General features: G+C 39.5%; 2 protein-coding genes across 2 annotated transcripts in view; one reads left to right on the forward strand and one right to left on the reverse strand.

The window, feature by feature from the left end:
- The window catches only part of NT5DC1 (5'-nucleotidase domain containing 1), a 150,927-nt gene that overhangs the window by 17,137 nt on the left and 113,888 nt on the right, over positions 1 to 19,902 (forward strand). The window lies entirely within an intron of this gene.
- Positions 234 to 7,922, reverse strand: COL10A1 (collagen type X alpha 1 chain). Its single transcript, XM_075087480.1, has 2 exons — positions 7,780 to 7,922; positions 234 to 2,347 (listed from the first exon to the last, which is right to left on the reverse strand). Exons 1-2 carry the CDS (start codon positions 7,916 to 7,918, stop codon positions 456 to 458), a joined length of 2,031 nt encoding a protein of 676 aa, XP_074943581.1. The 5' UTR covers positions 7,919 to 7,922; the 3' UTR covers positions 234 to 455.

Below are 19,902 nucleotides of genomic sequence, written 5' to 3' on the forward strand. Positions count from 1 at the left end.
GATAACAGACTAATGTTACTGAAGTACATTTTCTGTCTGTTGTGATGAGCATGCTGTATCATACCTTCAGTTAATTCAAGTATAGTGAAGTATGATCAAGAGTCCTGGAATGGCTACTTTATGTGTTATGAGAAGTGATAGTTAGAAATTCTGACTTTCTCTTTATTATTCTTTTTAATATAAAAAAGGAGACTGGTGCATTATATTAATCCATAACATTTTAATGTTGCATTCAGTTGGACGATTGATCATCATTTGAAATTTCTTACGACAATTCTCTAAAAACATACAGTATTATACTACTGGGTTTGAACCAATCTCTTCCACCTTCTCACTCTCTCCTCTATTTCTGTTGTAAAACTGAAGTTGCATGACCTGCTAGTGATGAATCAGACTGATGCCCCGTTAAAATGACCTGAAGGAGAGAGTGCCAGGACAGTGTAAGTGGGATGTTGTTAGATATGAGCAAATAGGAAACCTGAGAAAGAAGAGTGAACATAGTCAGAGGAATAGAGACCATTAGATTCTGAATTGGGCAGTTGGAGCCATACTTGATCATTCTCCATTAGATCAATGACAGCACTGCCAGAAGCCTGGTCAAGGTATCCTTTCTTGTACTCATCATAAGTGTACATGAGTGGGGAACCATTTTTGTAGAGTGCAACCCAAACATTTGTTCCTTTTGCGTGTACGTGGTAGGAGAAATAGTACAGTCCAGGGACCCTGCAAGTGAAGATTCCTGTTCTGGGGTCATAGTGTTGCTGCCTATTGTACAAGATTTTATCAAATTTGATGGGGACTGTTGCCCCAGGGTAGGCTTTTGAGAGGATGACGCTGAAAGCAGACACTGGCATCCCTGTAAGAGCTTGATTTACACCTTTCATGAAAGACATTCCTGATAGCTCCCGAGACTCTCCTGCTTTAACATAGCGTTCGGGCATCTGTGGGATTACAGCTTGGCCAGGGGGACCAGGAGGACCTGGGGGGCCTGGCAATCCAGGCTCTCCGTTGTTACCTTTAGGCCCGGGGGGTCCAGGTGGTCCCATGGGTCCACTTAAGCCTTTTGTAGAAATACCTGCTGGGCCTGGCAGTCCTGGTGCTCCTGGCTCGCCTTTCGCACCAGGGGCTCCCGGCAGGCCAGGGGGGCCAATGGGGCCTCTGGTCCCAGGTATTCCTGAAGGCCCTCTGGGGCCTGGCTCTCCGTTGATCCCTGGCACTCCCTTAATTCCCTGTGGACCCATCGGACCAGGCAAGCCAGGTAGCCCAGCATGGCCAGTGTCGCCTTTTGGACCTGGGAAGCCTGGGTGGCCCTTAGGACCAGCAAGGCCCTGCTCGCCTGGGTATCCTGGCTTTCCCTCTAATCCTGGCAGACCTCGTTCACCCTTGGCTCCCGGGAATCCCGGGGGGCCTGCAGGGCCCACGTCGCCTTTGGGTCCAGGTAGACCGTTCTCACCGGGCAAGCCTTTGAGTCCCTGAGGGCCCATGTTCCCTGGAGGCCCGGCAGGCCCTGGTTCTCCTGGCACACCCGATGGGCCTTGGTCTCCCTTAGGTCCTGGGAGGCCAGGAGGACCTTCAGGTCCTCTGTGTCCCTTCATCCCTGGCAATCCTGGCTTTCCGAATCCTGGAAGACCTGGGGATCCAGGCAAGCCTGCAGGTCCAGGGTGTCCCTTGGCTCCGGGGATGCCTGCTGCTCCTGGTGGTCCCATCGGCCCAGGCTTGCCAACACCGGCTTCTCCAGGTTCTCCTGGGGGACCCTGGGGACCTGGGATACCAGCCGCTCCGGGTGTGCCTGGCAGACCTCTGTCACCTTTCACACCTGGCTGACCTGGGAGACCGTTTTCGCCAGGCTTCCCTACCCCAGCAGGACCGGGTAGGCCCCGGGGCCCCTGTGGGCCGGGAAGACCCCTGTTACCTGGGCGGCCTGGAACACCGAATCCATTTTCTCCCTTTTGTCCATTTATACCAGGGATACCTGGCTCTCCCTTCTCGCCGGGGAGGCCCCTTGGCCCTTGGGCTCCCGGAGGGCCTTGTGGTCCTGGCTTGCCAGGAACAGACAGTCCTGCAGGGCCCGGAATGCCGGGGGGTCCTTGTGGCCCTCTCGCACCTGGGAGCCCAACAGGTCCAGCTTCTCCTTTCTCACCATTTAGTCCTCTGTCTCCTGGCTTTCCTGGTAGACCTGGCATTCCTGGCTTTCCAACTGCAGAGAATCCAGGTGGTCCTGGGGGACCTGGGGGACCTTGGGGACCCGGACTTCCAAACCCTGGCTTTCCTGCAGGACCTGGTTGTCCTCTTGGTCCAATAGGGCCTGGAGGACCAGGGGGTCCTTGTTCACCCCTGATCTGCACACCTGTGAGAGAGAGGAAACCAGGTAAACCAGGGCAGCCGTGACAGATTTGCAGGCTTGTAGCATGGTGGTGAAATGTGTGAAGGGTTAACTTAATCTGAACCTCACAGAAGTCAAGTTTCTAATACTGTGTTTGGTCACTGAGAACCTGATGTTCATGGCAAGTGTCTCATGGCTTGTTATATATACATTAACAAGTGCAAGTGTGCTGGGGTTGTGTTGTGAGCTTCAAGGCGTCTAGAAATTTTTTTGGCTTCAGTACATTTAGGGTCATCAGAGAGCTTAAAAGATGCTGTGTAAGTAGATGCAAACTACTAAGGAAGAAGAAAATCAGGTGACTGATTTGGCAAGTTATCAGATTTGCATCTTGGTGATGAATGAAGCCAGAGGAAGCTTCCTATGCACGTGTAGCTGCTTTTCAGAAACTACTTGGTTCTACATTTAAGTAGTGAGAGTCCTGTCCTTTCCCCATCTCGCACTTTCAAAAGTGAGCCATGGCTCCAGTTTTTTTTGTGACTGTATGTTACTTTTTCAAATACTGTCAAAGATTTTTGTTTGGCATAAAAATTTCACACAGTGGCAAGGTCACAAATGATAATTCATCTCACTGCAGTCAGAATTCTGCCATTGGTTTTTTTCAATAATACTTCATTTTCTTAGTTATCAAAACAGCAGGTGGAGCCACTTAACCAAATGTCACAAATAGAGGAATAAACAAACAAGCTCACTGCTTAGTGTTCCGTGCACTTTGGGGGAGCTTGCAGCTTCCTGTTGGAAGTAGGATGCTGATTTGTAGGACGTTACAGACAAGATTAACATGGATATTGTGAGACCGCTTCAGTAGTTTGCAGCAGCTGGCAGCATTATTGAATGAAATACCACACCTATGATGAATGTTAATTTAAGATGTCATGTTAAAAATTAAAACTGAGGGATATAGGAAGAGGCTGGATTCAGGTTGGTTTTTTATATAATGGCAACATATTCTGTTTGCTTATTTAGAAAAAATTGATAAAATCAATAGTTGGATCAGCTAAAGTTTGCATTTCAGTCTCTTACAAAAAGAGCAGTGTGTGTATTTATGTATATATATGAATGAAAGTTTATGCAATATCTGTTCTACTGTCTCTTAGATAATAAATTGATTTTTTCCAACCTGTGATTAGTTTTGATGAACGAAAACTGACATGGAGGAAGAAAACTAACTCTTGTACATATTGTATTATGAAAACAGAGATATGTATATGAAATGAATTTGATTTTGGTTTGATACTGGATCTGCAAGGTTGCCTTCTTCCTATATTGCTAAGGAAATTGTTCTTATCTACTAAGTGTAGAGAGTGCATTTTCATTTTTGCTGGTGCATAAAATCAGCACAAATGCATATAACCTTATTTTGCACACCTTCCTACCTCATCCTCCTTAAGACAATGAAAGGGAAGGTAGTTGTTAAAATCCTACACATAGGAAGAAAGCAATGTCTGTGGTTTATTGAAAAACTGAAAATGCAAACGCTTATCCTTCTCAGCTGCAAAGGCTGTTGTGGAATCTGTGAGTACCAGTGATGAGACTTTGGTCTCTTACTGAAACTGTTGGATTTCTTATTACTGAACTCCCAGATCCAGTAGGGTGCACAAGTTGGTTTTCTTTTTACATAGGTGGCAGAGGTATGGCAAATTTTAAGAACTGCGTTGTATGAAAAATAATTTGGAAAAGGCTTAAGCCTGTCAGAATTAACATTTACTCTGCAGCAGAAATGGCATGTAAATGTTCTTTACACATTACACGTTTTTTCTTCACAGCAGATAAGATTGCTGCCATCAGAGAAAACAGCTTACTCAACTGGAGGACTCAGAATTTATTCCATAGGCTCTATCTATGGATAGAACTTCAGAAACTATCTGTTCACATCAGAGAACACAGGCAGGTCAGATCAAAGCCTCAATGCAAATACCTAAACAGGTTCCTGAGCTAATGCTGTTTTAGTTGTGAAGCATTAAGGGAAAAAATACGAATAGGTTTTTTACATCAACTGCACTGAATCCAAAACCAAGTATTTATGTGGGTACTTTGGCAGAAGACAACAGTGACCCCAGCCAGGTCTGCTTTTTCACAACCATAGCTCAAGGAACTATGTCCAAGCCTACCAAGTGTGTTTTGTTCTTTGGCAGTCTGAGTGAGTTTAATTCCTGTGGGGAGGCAACATCCATTTTATTCAGCTGTATTTAAGTAACATGCAGTTATTGCCATTGATCTAATTTTCTTTTTCATGGCAAATTTCACCAAAATTCAGCTTTCGAGTGCTTCTCTCACTTTTTACCATGTTTTTAGATGCACCTTCATATCAGTCCTAGGTTTCACGAAGTGGTGGGTGCTGCCTTTTTGCATAAGATGCTAAAGGCTTTGTCAGTGTTCGTGTTATTATAGAGATTTTCTGTGAGGAGCTACACTGTTTTCAAAGTTGTGCTGCTTTTAGATTCATATGACTGGTAATTGTGCTGTCTAGAGACAACGGTAAGTCCTCAGAGGAAAGGACAGCTGTACACGTTAATGAAGTAGGATTTTTACAGGGAAAACTGAAGTAGTGGTTGGCTACTCTTTTATAGGTGTTGGCACATATCTTGATGCCAAGTTGGGTTATGTTCTCTGAGTGCAGTCAAACCCTATATATGTATTGAATTAAGTATGAAGACTGTAGCATAACCTGCAATAATGGCTTATCTAAGCATTGCTGAACAGTCTTAATTCAATGATTATTCTCAACTAGGACTTTTCAAAGATTTCAAGTCAGAGCTACTGGTTTAAATACTAAGTCCTGGTATAGTTAAAAAATGGTAACACTAAATACACACAGAAGAGGAGAGTACATTCTGACTGGAGAGCTGTCAAGAACAAGATTTTTGAAACTGTTAAAACAGTTTCACCAAATTAAATGAAGCTTTAATAGGGTGTGATTGCTAACAGAAGTTGTATGATCTGTTACATGTTGTTCTGAGTCACCAATTTTGACCTAGACTGACATTTTAGTTCCAGGCTGCTTTTTGACAAAGCTGTACAAAAGAAAAAGAGAATTAATTGGTAACTAAATCTCTAGAAGCCAATGTTTGGTGACAAAATAGGAGAAGTAAGCTATGATGAAAAGTTTGCCATATGGTACTTGAGCTACTTGCATGTGGAAGAACTCACTGGACAATAGTTAGATTAATTTGGTCTGTAATCTCCTGCTTTATTCTTCCATGATCGTTTCAGACTAGAAATTATAATGTCTAACAGTCTGCCCTCTTTAAACTCTTCTAAAATAATCTATAAGATGCTTGTTTTCCAGTCCTCGGTTTTGATGCTTGTTCCCCAAATGAAGATCTGTCAATCAATTTTGAGTGACTGGACTCTCACGTCTGTAAAACTGTAGGCTGTTCCTGCTTTTGAGGTCTTGTATATAGTCTTTGTTACCTTTCCTAAATAGACAGCATTGTACACTTCTCACATGTTTATGTAATCCCTCTAATTCTAAATATGAAGTTTCATGTGGTTTAGATTCTGTGTTAGTATATAAAGCAAAAACTTAGATCAGGACAATTCATTTCTCCCTTTCACCCCGTTTCCTGTCTACTCTGCGCCTTCCTTTTTCTTAGTTGCTGCTGGTTGCCCCCTTTCCAAATGTTTTCTGTAGAAGGAGGGAGGGGGAACAGTGCAAGAGGAGAAGTGAAGTATGGTAGAGGATAATAAAGCAAATATTGTACTTCACTTTAATACAAATATTTTAATATAAATATAATTATAAATAAAAATTTTTCTGAATAAAGTAATGGAAAAATACTATGAAAAGTTAATGAGGGGAGAGGGAGGAAATGCAACTCTAACCCAGTGGGAATTCCAGTTAGTAAGTCCTCAGAGTAGCTGTTCATGTACATGTACCTAAAGTCAATCTGAGAGTGCTGGTAGGGTAGGATTCCAGAAAGTACTTGTGCTGAAGGCAAGGGGTGAAACTATGGCAGTATTTTGGTACATCCCAGAAGAACATTTTGGAGGGTAAGTTTCCCAGCCATGCCGCTTTCACTTGGTTCTTACTGCAGAGCATTCTTGGACCACTTGGGCTGGAGCTGGTTGAGGTGGGACCAGGGCTGCATCTTTGGACTCAATGTGTGCTGCTCGTGAGCATCTAGTCCATAGGATCAGACTAGAGCTATTCTGAAATTAAACCTCCTAAATGAAGTTAATGTGGATGCTGTGTCTGGAGCAGCAACTATTCTGCTTTCCAGATCTGCTTCTGTTGTGCTACCCTATTTTCTAATGCAGATACCTAAAAGCCTAAAATGCATTTTTCTGGTGAAGAGAAGTTTACTTGCAAATACTATTTTCTGAGTCCCTCATTCGACTTCCTTATTTCTGCCAAAGTATGGTTATTACAACTAAAAGTAGATGGGATACATCAAAAGTGACAGCTATGCTGAATAGCCAGTTGATGTCTGAAAGAAAATAAGGTTGTTCTTGCATGGGGGGGAGGGAAGGGATGTTAACAAGGGAGATTCAGTTATCTTAATGTTTATGATGATAACTTTGAAGAGAGGTTACTGATCATCCTTTGGGGGACAATTCGTCAAATAAAACCAGCCCCTCGGAAGTCAGAAGTTTTGATTTCAAGTTTTTTAAAAAAGTTTTAGCCTAAGCATGGTAAAATAAAGCAGAACTCATAGTTTCAAACCCTAAGCATAGCCACCTATTTGACTTATACAGACAGAGAGAATACCCAGAAATAAGATGTCACAATATGTAGCATTGCAATTATATATTGCCTATGCAATAAGTCTGACTTATGAAATGAAGAGAACTTTTCATAAGAAAGCTAGAATTGTTATATTTCTGTGAAATTAATCTGATAATTAAACTATAAGCTTATATCACTCATGAAAAAAACTATGTAGCTGTTTGTCATTTTTATGACTATCAATTTATTTTGCCTTTCTAGGCTTTAAACAAGTCTTCATTTGGCCATATGTATCGTATATCTTTAAATTCACATCTAAGGTCTGTTTTGAGTAAAGATAATGTGACATAATATGTAAAAGTTCTTTCTGTGTATTGTAAATGACAGGTTTATTAGAAACCCCAGTGTTGAATCAATAAATTAGAGAATAATTACCATATTGTACATAATTATGCACACAATCATGTTGTATTATTCCCATTACTGAAGATCAGATCTGTATCTGTGATTCTGTTTCTGCTGTATGTGCCTTTAGTGATTGCATAAAAAAAATCTGTGTGACAAGTGTACATCTTTGTGACTAGGAGGCAACTGCCAGAGCCACTGCCAGCTCTTTCTGCAGTGATGTCGTTATTAAAATAAACCTAAACTGCTAGTGAAAGTTGAATACCAATAGTATAAACAAATTATTTTTGTTCATGTATTAACTCACAAAAAGTAGCAAACTTACCTTGACTCTTTACATTGAATGGTAGAAAATGTGGCCCCTTGATGCTGGATTGTTTCTGATACCGCTCAGAAAAATATCCATCACTACCATGGACAATGTTTAGACCAAACAGCAGCAGTAAGGATATTTGTAAATGCATGTTTCCAAATCTGTTCTGTGTAAGAAAGGGGAGAAAGTTTGTTATAAACTGTTCAGTTCTGTTTCCTGTGTACGAATAAATGAGTTTTCTTGAAGTATTGCTATTAAAATTAACATTATTTTGTGCTTACTTCCTACTGCTTTCACTAATTGTGAAAAATCTTCTAAGAAAAAGAGAATCAGTATTGATATCACTTTGAATGGCTGAGCTCTTGTGTAGAGCGCTTAGAGGCAATAGTCTCACTCTTAGGAAAAGAATAATTTTAAATGTATGCCAGACTATTTAAAACCACTGTCTTCAGAAACAGTGATTATTTTCCTAGTTGCACTAGAGCTCCAAAAGCAAGTTCAGGCATTGCATATATCAAAATTCCTGAAATGAAGAAAAAGGTTTCAGTGGAAATATATAGACACTTCACCACAACCCTATTGCCTCCATCTAATGCTATAGCACATGAAGCATGAAGTCCTGGCTCCATCAGCATCAGTGGCAAAGATCTCACATTGCCTTGCTTGAAACAGGCTTTTCCTGTAGCCTTTGAAAAAGCCTCAGTAGCAGTAAGGATGCCCTTAAATATCAACCCCCTTCCCTCCCCAGCCAGAAAACATGTATCCTGTAGAAGTTACCTTCAGAACCAAATAGAATGAAGTGAAATCATAACATACCAGAATGTTGTGGAGCTCCAATGCAGAGTAGTAGAGCAGTGAATCCTCCTCTATTGAGGAGTTGTTCTGCCACTGGTAAGTGAGCAGAAGTTGATGATTTCAGGTGTCACCCTTGAGTATTTATATGATTTTGCCCCTAGCTGGGTGACTGCTGAGCATAACTCCTCCCCCAAAATCAGTAAGCAGTAATTATCTGTGTGTATATGTGTGTTTTTTAGGGGTGGGGGAAGCTATTTTGGGCAGTCATCCTAGATCCTGTTAACTTTTTTTTTGTTCGGTGTTTGTTTTTTTTCTTCTTTCCTTGGATTTCTTATTGTTGATGAAATTGTATTGCTCATAGCTTGCATTTTCTAAAATTTTACAGCCCCTCTGTTTTTAGAACTGAGAAAGGTAACACTGGAAAAAATCATGAACTTGTAAGTAAGGTTGGTAGTTCTAAGTGCTTCATTTGGATTTCTCTGTAAATGGTTTATGGAAAGAAATATACATTTTGAACTTTTCAGGAGTAATTCCACTGAGTTCTATAGAGACTACTTATGTGAGTAGTTGTTCATTGGGATTTGAGTGGAGAACTTAAAATCAATTAAGATGTGAATAAGGGAGTTGAGTGAGAAGCTGAAGATTAGTTTTAAACAGTTATTGTTTTAGGAGGTTGTTATCTTCACATTATATTTCTAGACTTCTGTTTTGATGCTGGAGGTGCAGTATTATGTATATGATGTATTCTGCAAGTAATATTCCTGTATTATGAATTCTTGAAACAAAAGTGTACCGTACAACTATGTACAATGAAGTTCTCATTGTGTAACAAATGTATTGAAATCCGTACTGCTTAAATACGCAAGTGTTACAGAGGCTGAGGTTTGGGGCTGGTAGAGCTTTTTTGAGCTTTTCTGCATTCAGCAATTAACTTTATTTAAGGTTTCTTCAATGAAATGCAGTTATTGCTGTTCTTTTACTAGACGCATGTTGTTCCTATTAAATGGTTTCAGTTTAGTAAATGTAAATAAACTGCTGTTGCTTTACTGTTAGTGGATCAAACTTGATTACAGCTTATGTCTTTTTTATTTTTTTTTTTTAAGATTATAGATTGGTTTTTGCCGTTAAGAAAGTTTGTTAAACTGGTCTTGCAAAGTAGACTGTATCCACACATTATGACTTCTTTTTTGAATAAATAATGGAATCTTACAGTATTTCAGTGTCACTTCAATTAGTGTTCAGTAAATAGGCAGTAACTTTTGGTCCTCAAATTGTTTGTGACTCTGAAATATTATTTAAGATTGAAGGGCAGAATAAGAGAGAATAAACAAATCTTTCTCACTTCAGATCGAAATGTAAAACTAAATAGAGTGCGCTTTGCTGTGATCAAAAATTCACATAAAAATACCAATACGTAAAATGTCTGTGTATTAAAACGCCTTTGCCAATTGCAGACTTTTTTGATGTTGTTACGTGGTATTTAGTCTTGTAGAATTTAGATTTTTGGATGTGTTTGAAAGTCTTTGTTTCCCTTGTACTAAAGATTAGTGGAAAAATAAAGATAAATGATATCTGTGTTGTTACTAAAGGAAGCTGAGTGTGGGCTACAAGTTACTGCCCTGATGAAGTAAGCATGTATTTATTTTTCAGGTTAATTTATGCCATATGAGGAAGCTGTCTGGGGAACCCTTTGGTGAGGTAGAAACAGTAGCTATGCAAAAGAACATGTATGTACCATATCTGAATACCAACTGTAGAAATATTATAATCAGGCAAGGGTACTAGCATGTTATATTATAGGAATACTAATAAACAACCTGCTTTACTGTGAGTTCTCATGCATGGTAGGTACGGAAGGGGCACCTGTTACCTTTCCAACCAAAAGACTGAGCTGGTGGCCCTGAACTGTGGGCTATCCTGTGGAATGACAGGTTAACGTGGGCTGAATTTTACCTGCTTTGTGTCTTTGTTTAACTGCACACTCTTCAAGTAACAACTTTTTTGGCTTTTATGTATTATGGCAAATATCCTAGAACACAAGTTACTGTACTGAAAGAGACCAATGGACCATCAAGTCTATTTTGCTTACAATTGTGCTAATGCCTTTGCTTACTAGAGGGCTGTATTAATGTTGTGATTTAAAGACTGCTGCAATCATTTATTTAATGTATTGTCGAACAGTTCTTTTCTTCTATTCTTCTTCCTAGCCATCCTCTAAACAACACTATGTTCCATTTTTGTAAATAAACCTTTCCGCTGCAGAAGTCTTCAGACTGAAGCCTGCTTTCCCCATTAAGCTTGCGTGTCCAATCTGGTCGGTGGTTTTCAGAGAATGTTTGCACGTCTGAGATGGCATTTCTACTCCCCCTACGTGCATTCAGCTCTTTTGAATCTTTCGAAGAAGGAAGCTTTGTCCTCAAGTTGTTTGTGTGACTTCTCAAGGTGCTTCATTTAAAAATCTTTCTTTATAAATTCAAATGGGAATCCAGTCATCCACTTTTGACAGAGGCAGCAAATGTGTGGGCATAGAGTTTATTTCCTCCTTGAAGGAATACAACTCCAGGGCCTTTTTTTGGTTCACATAAAGCCAAAAATAGTTTTTGATTTTAAACCATTTAAATATACAGCACTTGGTGGGAAGTGTGGTTGTTGCTAATTTGACAATATTTGGATAAGAAAGTTAAGAACAGCAGGCGACAGTTTTATGCACACAAAGTGTCACACTAATTTCTAGCCTAATTCATAAATACCCCCAAAGCAGGCACACTTACGTTACCAAAGCACCAATAACGTACACTGGTATTTGCCCAGCAGCCTCACTTCCTGCCTTGGCTCTTTCTGGGCAGGAAGGTGAATCACCTCTGTGTGTCTCTGCATAAATAGGGATGATTGTGGGGTCAAAAGGTATATACAGGCAAACCCGTTGTCCTTGTGTTTAAGCTAAGACCCACCCTATTCTGATATCTTATGCTACTTCTTGGGTCTGAGGTTTTCTTTTTTGTGGGTATGGGAAATTGAGGTAGAATTGGAGTTCACTTCTTTTGTATGTTTTCCCTGTTGCTGTGGGTATTTTTTATTGGCAGAGCACTATCACGCGTTTTAGCTCTAAGCACACATATGAAAGGTAGGCTTCGGTATATATTTGCACATGCAAAAACATGTGCAGTAGGCATACTTGTGTATACCTATTTACAGTAACAGCACCTTTGAAACAAGAAAGGGTATGTCCATACCTGTTTTCAAAGCGTAAATGTTCAGATGCTTTCGGTTTGTAGCTACGCACTTAGAAAACTGTCTTTGCTTTCAAATGAAGGTATCTTCTCTGCCCTTTTCTCCCCCTGCCCCACTACCCTAATAGTCAGGAGTAAAGGTGTGACATGTGGATCCATTGCACCACTACAGAACATGCTTTTTAGTTATGTATTGGGGGCTGGTTCCCATGTAAAGGTAGCCGTGGTAGTATTCCTTCAAAATAACAATGTAATTGCCTAAGTCATAAACTTAACTGCTATAAAAAGACTCAGAATAGTTTCTCTGGACCATATGAAGTAGGTACTGGACTCACAGAGCCTTTAATGCCACTCGCAGCAGTCTGCAATGTTTAATCACATTTGGTGACTGAATGTTCAGTTTGATGGTCAATGTTGTTAGAAAGCATACACTTGCACATCCTTTCCAAAATCCCGTTTCTTCAGTGTCTTACTCCCACAGAGTGGAAACACATCTGTAAGTGATGTGGAAGTGGCACCATGTTTTGGGAAATGGGAACTGACTTTTACCACAGTCCTGCAAGATACTTGCAAAGGCACTTGAATGACTCCCACAGTAAGCAACTGCTTATGAGGAAGCAATGTGGAGCAGCCTAATTAAGCATAAACTGTAATAAAACAAGCAACCACTCCCTTTCACACAGCTCCCTATCCCATCCCACCTGCCCCACATCCCCCCCACCCCCAAAAAAAAAGCACAACTCAGAGAAAGACTGGGCTAGGTCCTTGCAGTAGTTGGGAACTGGCTAAATATGTTCCTGACACTGAGGATTTTCAGTGTGAATATGTTTAGATTTATTGTTTTGACTTAGAGTATGTGATTTTGATTTTGCACCGTCTGAGCACAAAACATGTTCTTAGGTAGTTTGAAAGAACTGTGAGTTCTTTGAAAGTAAAAATTCACAGCTTTAACTCAGACTTTCTCTTATTTTTAATAATTGGCTTTTAGACCTAATCCTGAATTTTTTGTAACCTATAATTACTTCTTATGTTAAAATATGGTACCCGCAGAACCTGAGGGGGTTTACTGCTTTTGTTTGGCTAGGTAATCTCAGTTTTGAAGGAAGACACAAGAACGTGTTGATGGGAGATTTCTCCTGCAGTTTAAAAACCAGTCTGAAAAATGTGGAGTAACCTTTTATTGATGACATAAAATTTCAACAGTTAAGACACAATTATTTTGCTTCTTATAGCTCAGTATCTATGACAAGTGCTTTCTGATGTTGTCAGTTCCGATTTTGTTACTTGCCTGAAGTAAACTTTGAAGACTGTACCCTAATCTGTGATAAGTTTTCCTCTCTTAAAGTGCTTATACCCAAAACTCATGGTAGCTACCATTTTGCAAGGGACTTTAATAGCCTGTAGCACCATCTCTGGTGAAAAAATTCTCCAGTCTCCAATGTTAAGCTCTTAAAGAAATGCACTTAAGAATTTCTAAGAGAAGTTTGAAAGCCTGCCATGGAATTAAAGGAGTAATTGGGTTTCCTAGTTCGTGGTGCACTTTATGACACTCTGGAAACTCCTAAATCATCGCAACTCCAGGGTTTAAAACCGTCCTCTCTCCCTTTCCATCACAAAATGCTGAAGAGTGTTTGCACGCTCCTGTGATAGCAGCCAGGTAAGCCCTCAGTGGGAGTGCAGAAGAACAATGTGTTCTGCTATACCTTTCTTAATGGGCAAAACTAATACAGATGTTTTTCAGCTTCTTACTGCTCACAGTCAAATGCAGCCAAAGAAATAGGAAGCAGGAAAAATCTGTGAATTCAGTAGCTGTGGGAAGTCTGAGCGGTTTTTTGATTTGTGTTGTGATGTTGTTGTTTCTTTGTTTTGTTGTCATCTTTGTTACTTTATGTTTACATGGAAGGTATTTTCTGTTCCAACACTAGCCCCTTGGACTGCATGGGACTAGAAAACATCTTGGTGAAGAAAATGCTTACCTTGCTAATTGCAAAATAAATAAGATTTGGGTTTCAGAATGCATGCCATTTTTTGTAATAGATGCTTGTTGAGGTAATCTGTAGGGCTGTACAGTCCTATCCATATTCATACTTCGAGATACAATAAACAATTCTCTCTTCAAACAAACAAAACAAAAGAAACTGTGTTTCCTCTACAGTCCTGTATTAGTCTTTTTATAGATTTAAAGCCCTTGTACTTCTAACACTTGTAATTGTGGTTGAATAAATGTCCTAGTTTCAAGTAGTAATGGAACGATGGTCTATATTTATTCTGGCACTGCAAAAATGACTGCTGACCAGCTTGTTCTGTTTAGCTCAGGTAACTGTTGATCACGAGAACTCTATTTAATATAGTAGTATATTTAAATAGATGACACCCAGTTAAATATTTATAGTTGTACTCCAACTGAGTTAACTTGCAGAGGCACTAAATAACCATGCTGAAACCTCAGGAAAAGATGTGTTCCACATAGGTTATAGAGAAAGCTTTGAGACTAATATGAATTTCTGATTATACATTCTTCAGGGTCGGATAGTATTATCGACTAATGCTTTTAATCAACACTGAATTGTTTGTGGCCCCATTTCTTTGCCCATCGTGGATAATTTATGATACTAGAGTAAACCATACCAAACAGAAGTACTGGTGTTTTGGAAAGATGTTTTCCAGTACCCTGGGTATGCTGCTGGCCTGACCTTATTCGTTGCTCATTTTTATTCCTTCTTCCTCTGACTCTGAAAGTAAAAACAACAAATATTGATCAAATGAATGCATTATTTGACACTCATCAGTTAAGTGCCTTTAAATGAAAACTGATCAGTTTTCAAGATCCTGAAAACACCAAGCTGTTTTTCTATGTTGGTATTTATCCCTTCTCCCACAAATGCATTTCTGATTAAGTCGTATCAATATTTATATATTTAAAGTTTGGATTTTCACTAGATTTGTTTAAAAATGTAAACATGCAGGTAATGGCAGGACTTGTGTCTTTCTGATGGAGAGGAAGAACGGAAATATTCAGTTAACTGTTCACAACTTAGGGAAAAAAGTGTTTCAAAGGGCCTGGTCACTGAATAGCCAAAGCAGATGTGAAAATTTGACTTTGGATTTTCAGGAGGGAGTTCTACAAAACTGTTTCTGGAACTGCTTAAACACAGCCAGGTAAAGATGTTTCCAGTTTCTTTTACCTGGAGGTGCTAATTTTTAGCCTTCTGCCTGATGTTGACTGCACTCTCAGTTGTGTCAAAACAGTGGTCTATAAAACTTTTCTTCAAGCTGAATAGTAAGAATTTGATTTGGGCTAAATGCAATCAGACTTTCCTGGGGGTGATAGAAGGAGGAAAGCTTGTTTTCCATAGGTCCAGACCATTTTAGAGGATGCATTAAATGATTTTAAATACCTGAAATACAGAGCTGGTCTTTAAAGATTACTGCAAGTGTTCTTTCTTTTTTTAGTAAGTTCCTGAGGTTTCTTATGTTCTGGTTTGAAAACCTGATATGTTACAGCAGAAAGAGAATTCACATAAAAACATGAAAAATACTAAATAGTCATATTTCCCAGGGAAGGGGCGTATTTTTCTATTAGAGTATTTAATATCTTGTTCTACCTCTGTGCCTGCTGGACTCGAGGTTTCTTTCAGGCTCCCCTGGACCACAGTGAATAAAGTAGAAGCCATGGTAAAAGAAGGGTGGGAACCACCCCTATTTTCCCAACGGTGAAAAAGTTCAAGCAGCTCCCTCAGGTATTCCGTAATTAGGGGAATCTTCCAAATGGTTGGTGAAAAATAGGTGTAACTGAGCTGCTTTTTCAAGTGTACTCACTGGAGCAGGTAGTTAGCCTGCTGAATCGCCTCATTCATTGACCTTAATACCTGCTGTGGTTTGGACAATTGGCACAGAGTTGTTTTCAAACTTCCATGTTTAAAAACAGGTGCCAAAGATGGTGGTGGTGGGGAAATCCAGACTTTTACAGCCAAAACAAATAAAAGTTGTCTGAGTTCATTTTAAAAATAAGGGATTTGTTTGGGTTTTTTAAGTCTGCCATTTGAAATATTGCTGTTTCCCTTTATTTAAATTGAAACTTAGGAACGGTCTGTTGGTGGTTGCAGATAAACTTTCTATACTCTCTCCCTTATGCAAAATAAGCTTGAGTCCATGGAGCTTCATTGTTCCTGACGATGATTAATAGGACTGGTTTTAGTTTCAGTTAGCTGAGATTGGATTTTTACAGGCATTATATTCTTATAAAGAAGAGCCATAATTACCTGCTTGTAATAAAGTGCTAATCAAGTGGCTGCTTTTATTATTACAGAAAATGCATCAGGGCTGCAAAGTTTTATAGGTGACACCCTATTGTCTGACTCAAATCCACAAGCTTCAGTATCTCCTGTGTTTCACACGAGAAGAATCACATGAACATGAAGGATGATTTTTTTCAAGTACTTTAATGAATAGGCTCTCACATTCAAAGATTTGAGGATTGTAAACAGTTATATAAAAGTGGTTCATATGTGAAGCAGGTAAATACTTCCCAAACTACTGATAAAAAAAAATTATCCAGATACCAGGGAAGGATAGGGACTCCTAAACACATGACAGACAGACTGACCAAACTGCCAACTTGTTTCCCATGGTGATACTTTCTGACCCTGCTGTTACTGTGGTAAATGGGGGAAAAAATAAAACCAGAAATTTAACTCCTGCTGGAGGTTGCATTCGATGACTTCTGCACACACTGATGGTGCGATGTAAGCCAGGATCTCCATGGAGGTAAAGGATAAGGGCCTGGTATATTTCTGCTGCATAGAAGAAAAAGTGGGTAACTTTGCAAGCAGAAATTAAGTGCTTTGAGATTTCTTGGATGTAGGTGTTCAGCTTCCACTGAAACCATTAAAATTTCCTGATGTTCACAGTAAACTGTTTATACCCTTGACTTTGTAATTGTCAGAACTTAAGAAAATAGGAATGGGAAGGTAGTGGCTGCTTGGATTATATGTAGCTAAAGTGGTATAATGTGAATGTGTTTAAGCCTTAAGGATTTACTAAAGATCAGAGAAGTTGAGAGGCAGGGAACTGAATCCACAAATGCCAGGTCCCCATCTGATTCATTAATAAATGTGCTCTTTTCTTCTGTGTGATCTGTAACCAACAGCCAGGTTTTGTTCTTGAAGCAGTTTCTCTGGCAGTAGCCTAGCTAGAGATGCAGATAAAGCTTCTGGCACTCCTTTTGTTAAACAGCACATGTTTGGTAAAAAAAGGAGGCGACTGCTCTGCTGTCAACAGCCCCTGTCAATGGCATATGTTACAGCAGAACACTGATACCAGATTTCGAGGAAGGTTTTCTGACATAATGGTATTGCTACAGGTCTGAAGTGGAAGAAGTCTTCCACCAATCTGCAGTAACCAGCATAAAGAGTTAGGACCTTGAAATGTGGGCAAGAGAGTCATATAGGATAGGAAATGGGATATGGAGGGAAGGAGTCACTTATCTATGTCACATAGTCCAGATTGTCATGCAGAGTTTGAATTTTATGGTTATCTCATGCAATATCTTTCTTGAGGAATTCTTGTAGAACCTGTGGGTTTCTTTAGTAACAAAAGATGAAAGAAAAGGAGGGAGGACACGGCAACTGCTGGTTCAGCTTGTCTGTTTTCTGACCAAACTTTCATGAACTGGGGAAGACTCTGAGCAGTTCACCATACTAGGTGAATGTAAGCCTGTGTAATACACAAATTCAAGAGAAATAAATAGTGTTTGGGTACAGCTGAGCTGGAAATTAAACCACCTTAAATGTAGGAGCCTTAACCTGGGCCTGAACCAAGCCTTTCTGGCTCTATACTGGCTGTTGGACCTTAGTGCTGAAAAGCTGAAGCAGTTTTACACTACTTAGCAGTCTGGCCGCAACCTGTGTTGAGCTGCTACAAAACCAGAGGGGAAGGCAGGGTAAACGTCTTGTGGTTACCTTGCATGTTCTCCAAGCTGTTGTGGGAATCAGCAATCTCTATCTAGGACTAGTTTGAGATTGTGTACTGTGCATCTGCATCTTGGGCATACTCACGGGTGTACTCATTCTGCTATATGTTGCACCATTGTGACTGAGGTTTGAAACTCACTACAGTTTGCGTATGAAACCGCTATAGTTTCATTTTATTTTCACTACTGAATGGATTTAGTAGGTCTTTACAGCGCTTGACTGTCAACTTCAGAAAACCATTTTGCAAAGGAAGCCTTTGTCCAAATTGCATCAGTTCTGTGTTTCCGATTAGAGCTTTAAAATGGCATTTTTAAGTGTATTTTGCCTGGCTGAGGAATATATCTAATCATTGCAGCTATAGCATTAAAATATAAGGGAGTGAGAGTTGGTCAAGATTGGTAGTGAACATCTGCTCCAAGTATCTTGGAGTTCTTTACAGATTCACCTTGGACAGAAATGAAGAGGGGTGTAACTTCAACAAGTGGCTGTCTTTCCTAGCACATAGTCCAGACTATTCAAATGGTGCAAAGATTTGGCCACCCACAAGCTGTTATTTCCGATTTGAGAGCTAGTGTAACTATCTGTCTGAAGAGAAAAATATATCATACGATGATTAGGAAGGCTTTTTAACATGTAGAAAATAAGGGAGGATGTATGTAAACCCTGAAGGTTCTGAGACAGCTTGCCATTTTACTCTAAATTATTTGTCAACCAAAAAAGTGTGGAATCTGGGAAACTAGGGCTAAAATGAATGCTGTTACTTAATACGGTATCTTCATTTTGCTTGATAGATTTTGTTCATGATAGTTTCATCACATCATTTGTCATTAAATCTGGTAGAGTCGATTCAACATTGCTTTATTGCCATTGCATGGCTTATCCAGTTAGTATTTGATTATCTGATTCTGCACTATAAACAAGGTAAAATTCTGTCTTCATATTTGCAATCTCATTCTGCACACTAGCTATTTTTTTAAAAGGTACTTCATATTTTTTGGATAAGTAAGAAATAGGGTTCAGTATTAGATTTTGATGCAGTAGAATTGAAAAGGATCCTTATACACAGAAGGTCCATTTGCAAATTCAGTAGAAGTTACAGGAATGAGATTTGCAATTTGGTTTTTGGATGGAAACCCTTTCATTTACAAGCTTGAAATAATTTTATATAAAGCTGAGCATCTTTAAAAATTCTCCATTTTTCAGGACCTAAACACTGTTTGTCCATTGAAATATTAGGTGACCAAGAATGCATGTTAGGTCATGGAGAGAGAGCTTATTTTTTCAGAAAATAGATGTCCTGTGTGTATAGACCTATGGTGGGATGTATTTGCTTACCTACGTATTAGTAAGTAAAAGTAAAATTAACATTACTAGCATATTTTCCTTTTTATGCCTGTCTAAATCCAGATCGTTTCTGGTATGTCCTGTGTACATAAATTGTATTGGGTTTCAGAGTTGGATTCTACTTTGGGCTGTGCCGATGACCGCAGGATGTTTATGTGAACTATGCTAAGCTTCTGGCAGACTTCTCCCTCTGAGGCCTTCATGCAGTACTCTATCCCTGAGACACTCATGTCATTTAGAACAGGTTTCTTTGTTTGTTTGTGCACCAATAGTTTGCAGGTACTTTAAGGAGAATATATTTAGGCTAGTCATGAAGGTAGTGTCAGCACCACTGGGGAACTGAGAGCTAGCAGGAGCATGAGCAGAATTTCTTTGATACGTGAAATAATCTCTGGACAACCTTAAAAAACCATTTACCAATAGCATAGGATAGTTTTAATACCTTTTCCAGTTCCTAGGGATGAAAAATGCCAAATAAAGATAAGACAAACTTGTGCATTGGCAAAGGAAGATCTGTTTTACAAACTTAATGTGGGTAATGGACAAGGATTAGTCATGTTCCTTCTAAAATTGCTTTGGAATATTTAAACTTCTGCTGGATCATCTTTTGGAAGCAGAGAAAGACCTTTCTGTAAAGATTCATATTCTCTAAGAAAAGAATATGTATTTTCTAGAGTATTTGATTAGAAGCTGTCACAGTGATATTACCTATGAACCTCCCAGTTAGAGCTAAATGGGCTCGTGGGAACTCAGGGTCTTGGTCTTCTGAGAATGAAAAGTCAAAAACAGTCATA

The sequence above is a fragment of the Phalacrocorax aristotelis genome, chromosome 3 (assembly GCF_949628215.1).
Source record: "Phalacrocorax aristotelis chromosome 3, bGulAri2.1, whole genome shotgun sequence".
Classification (NCBI taxonomy): domain Eukaryota; kingdom Metazoa; phylum Chordata; class Aves; order Suliformes; family Phalacrocoracidae; genus Phalacrocorax; species Phalacrocorax aristotelis.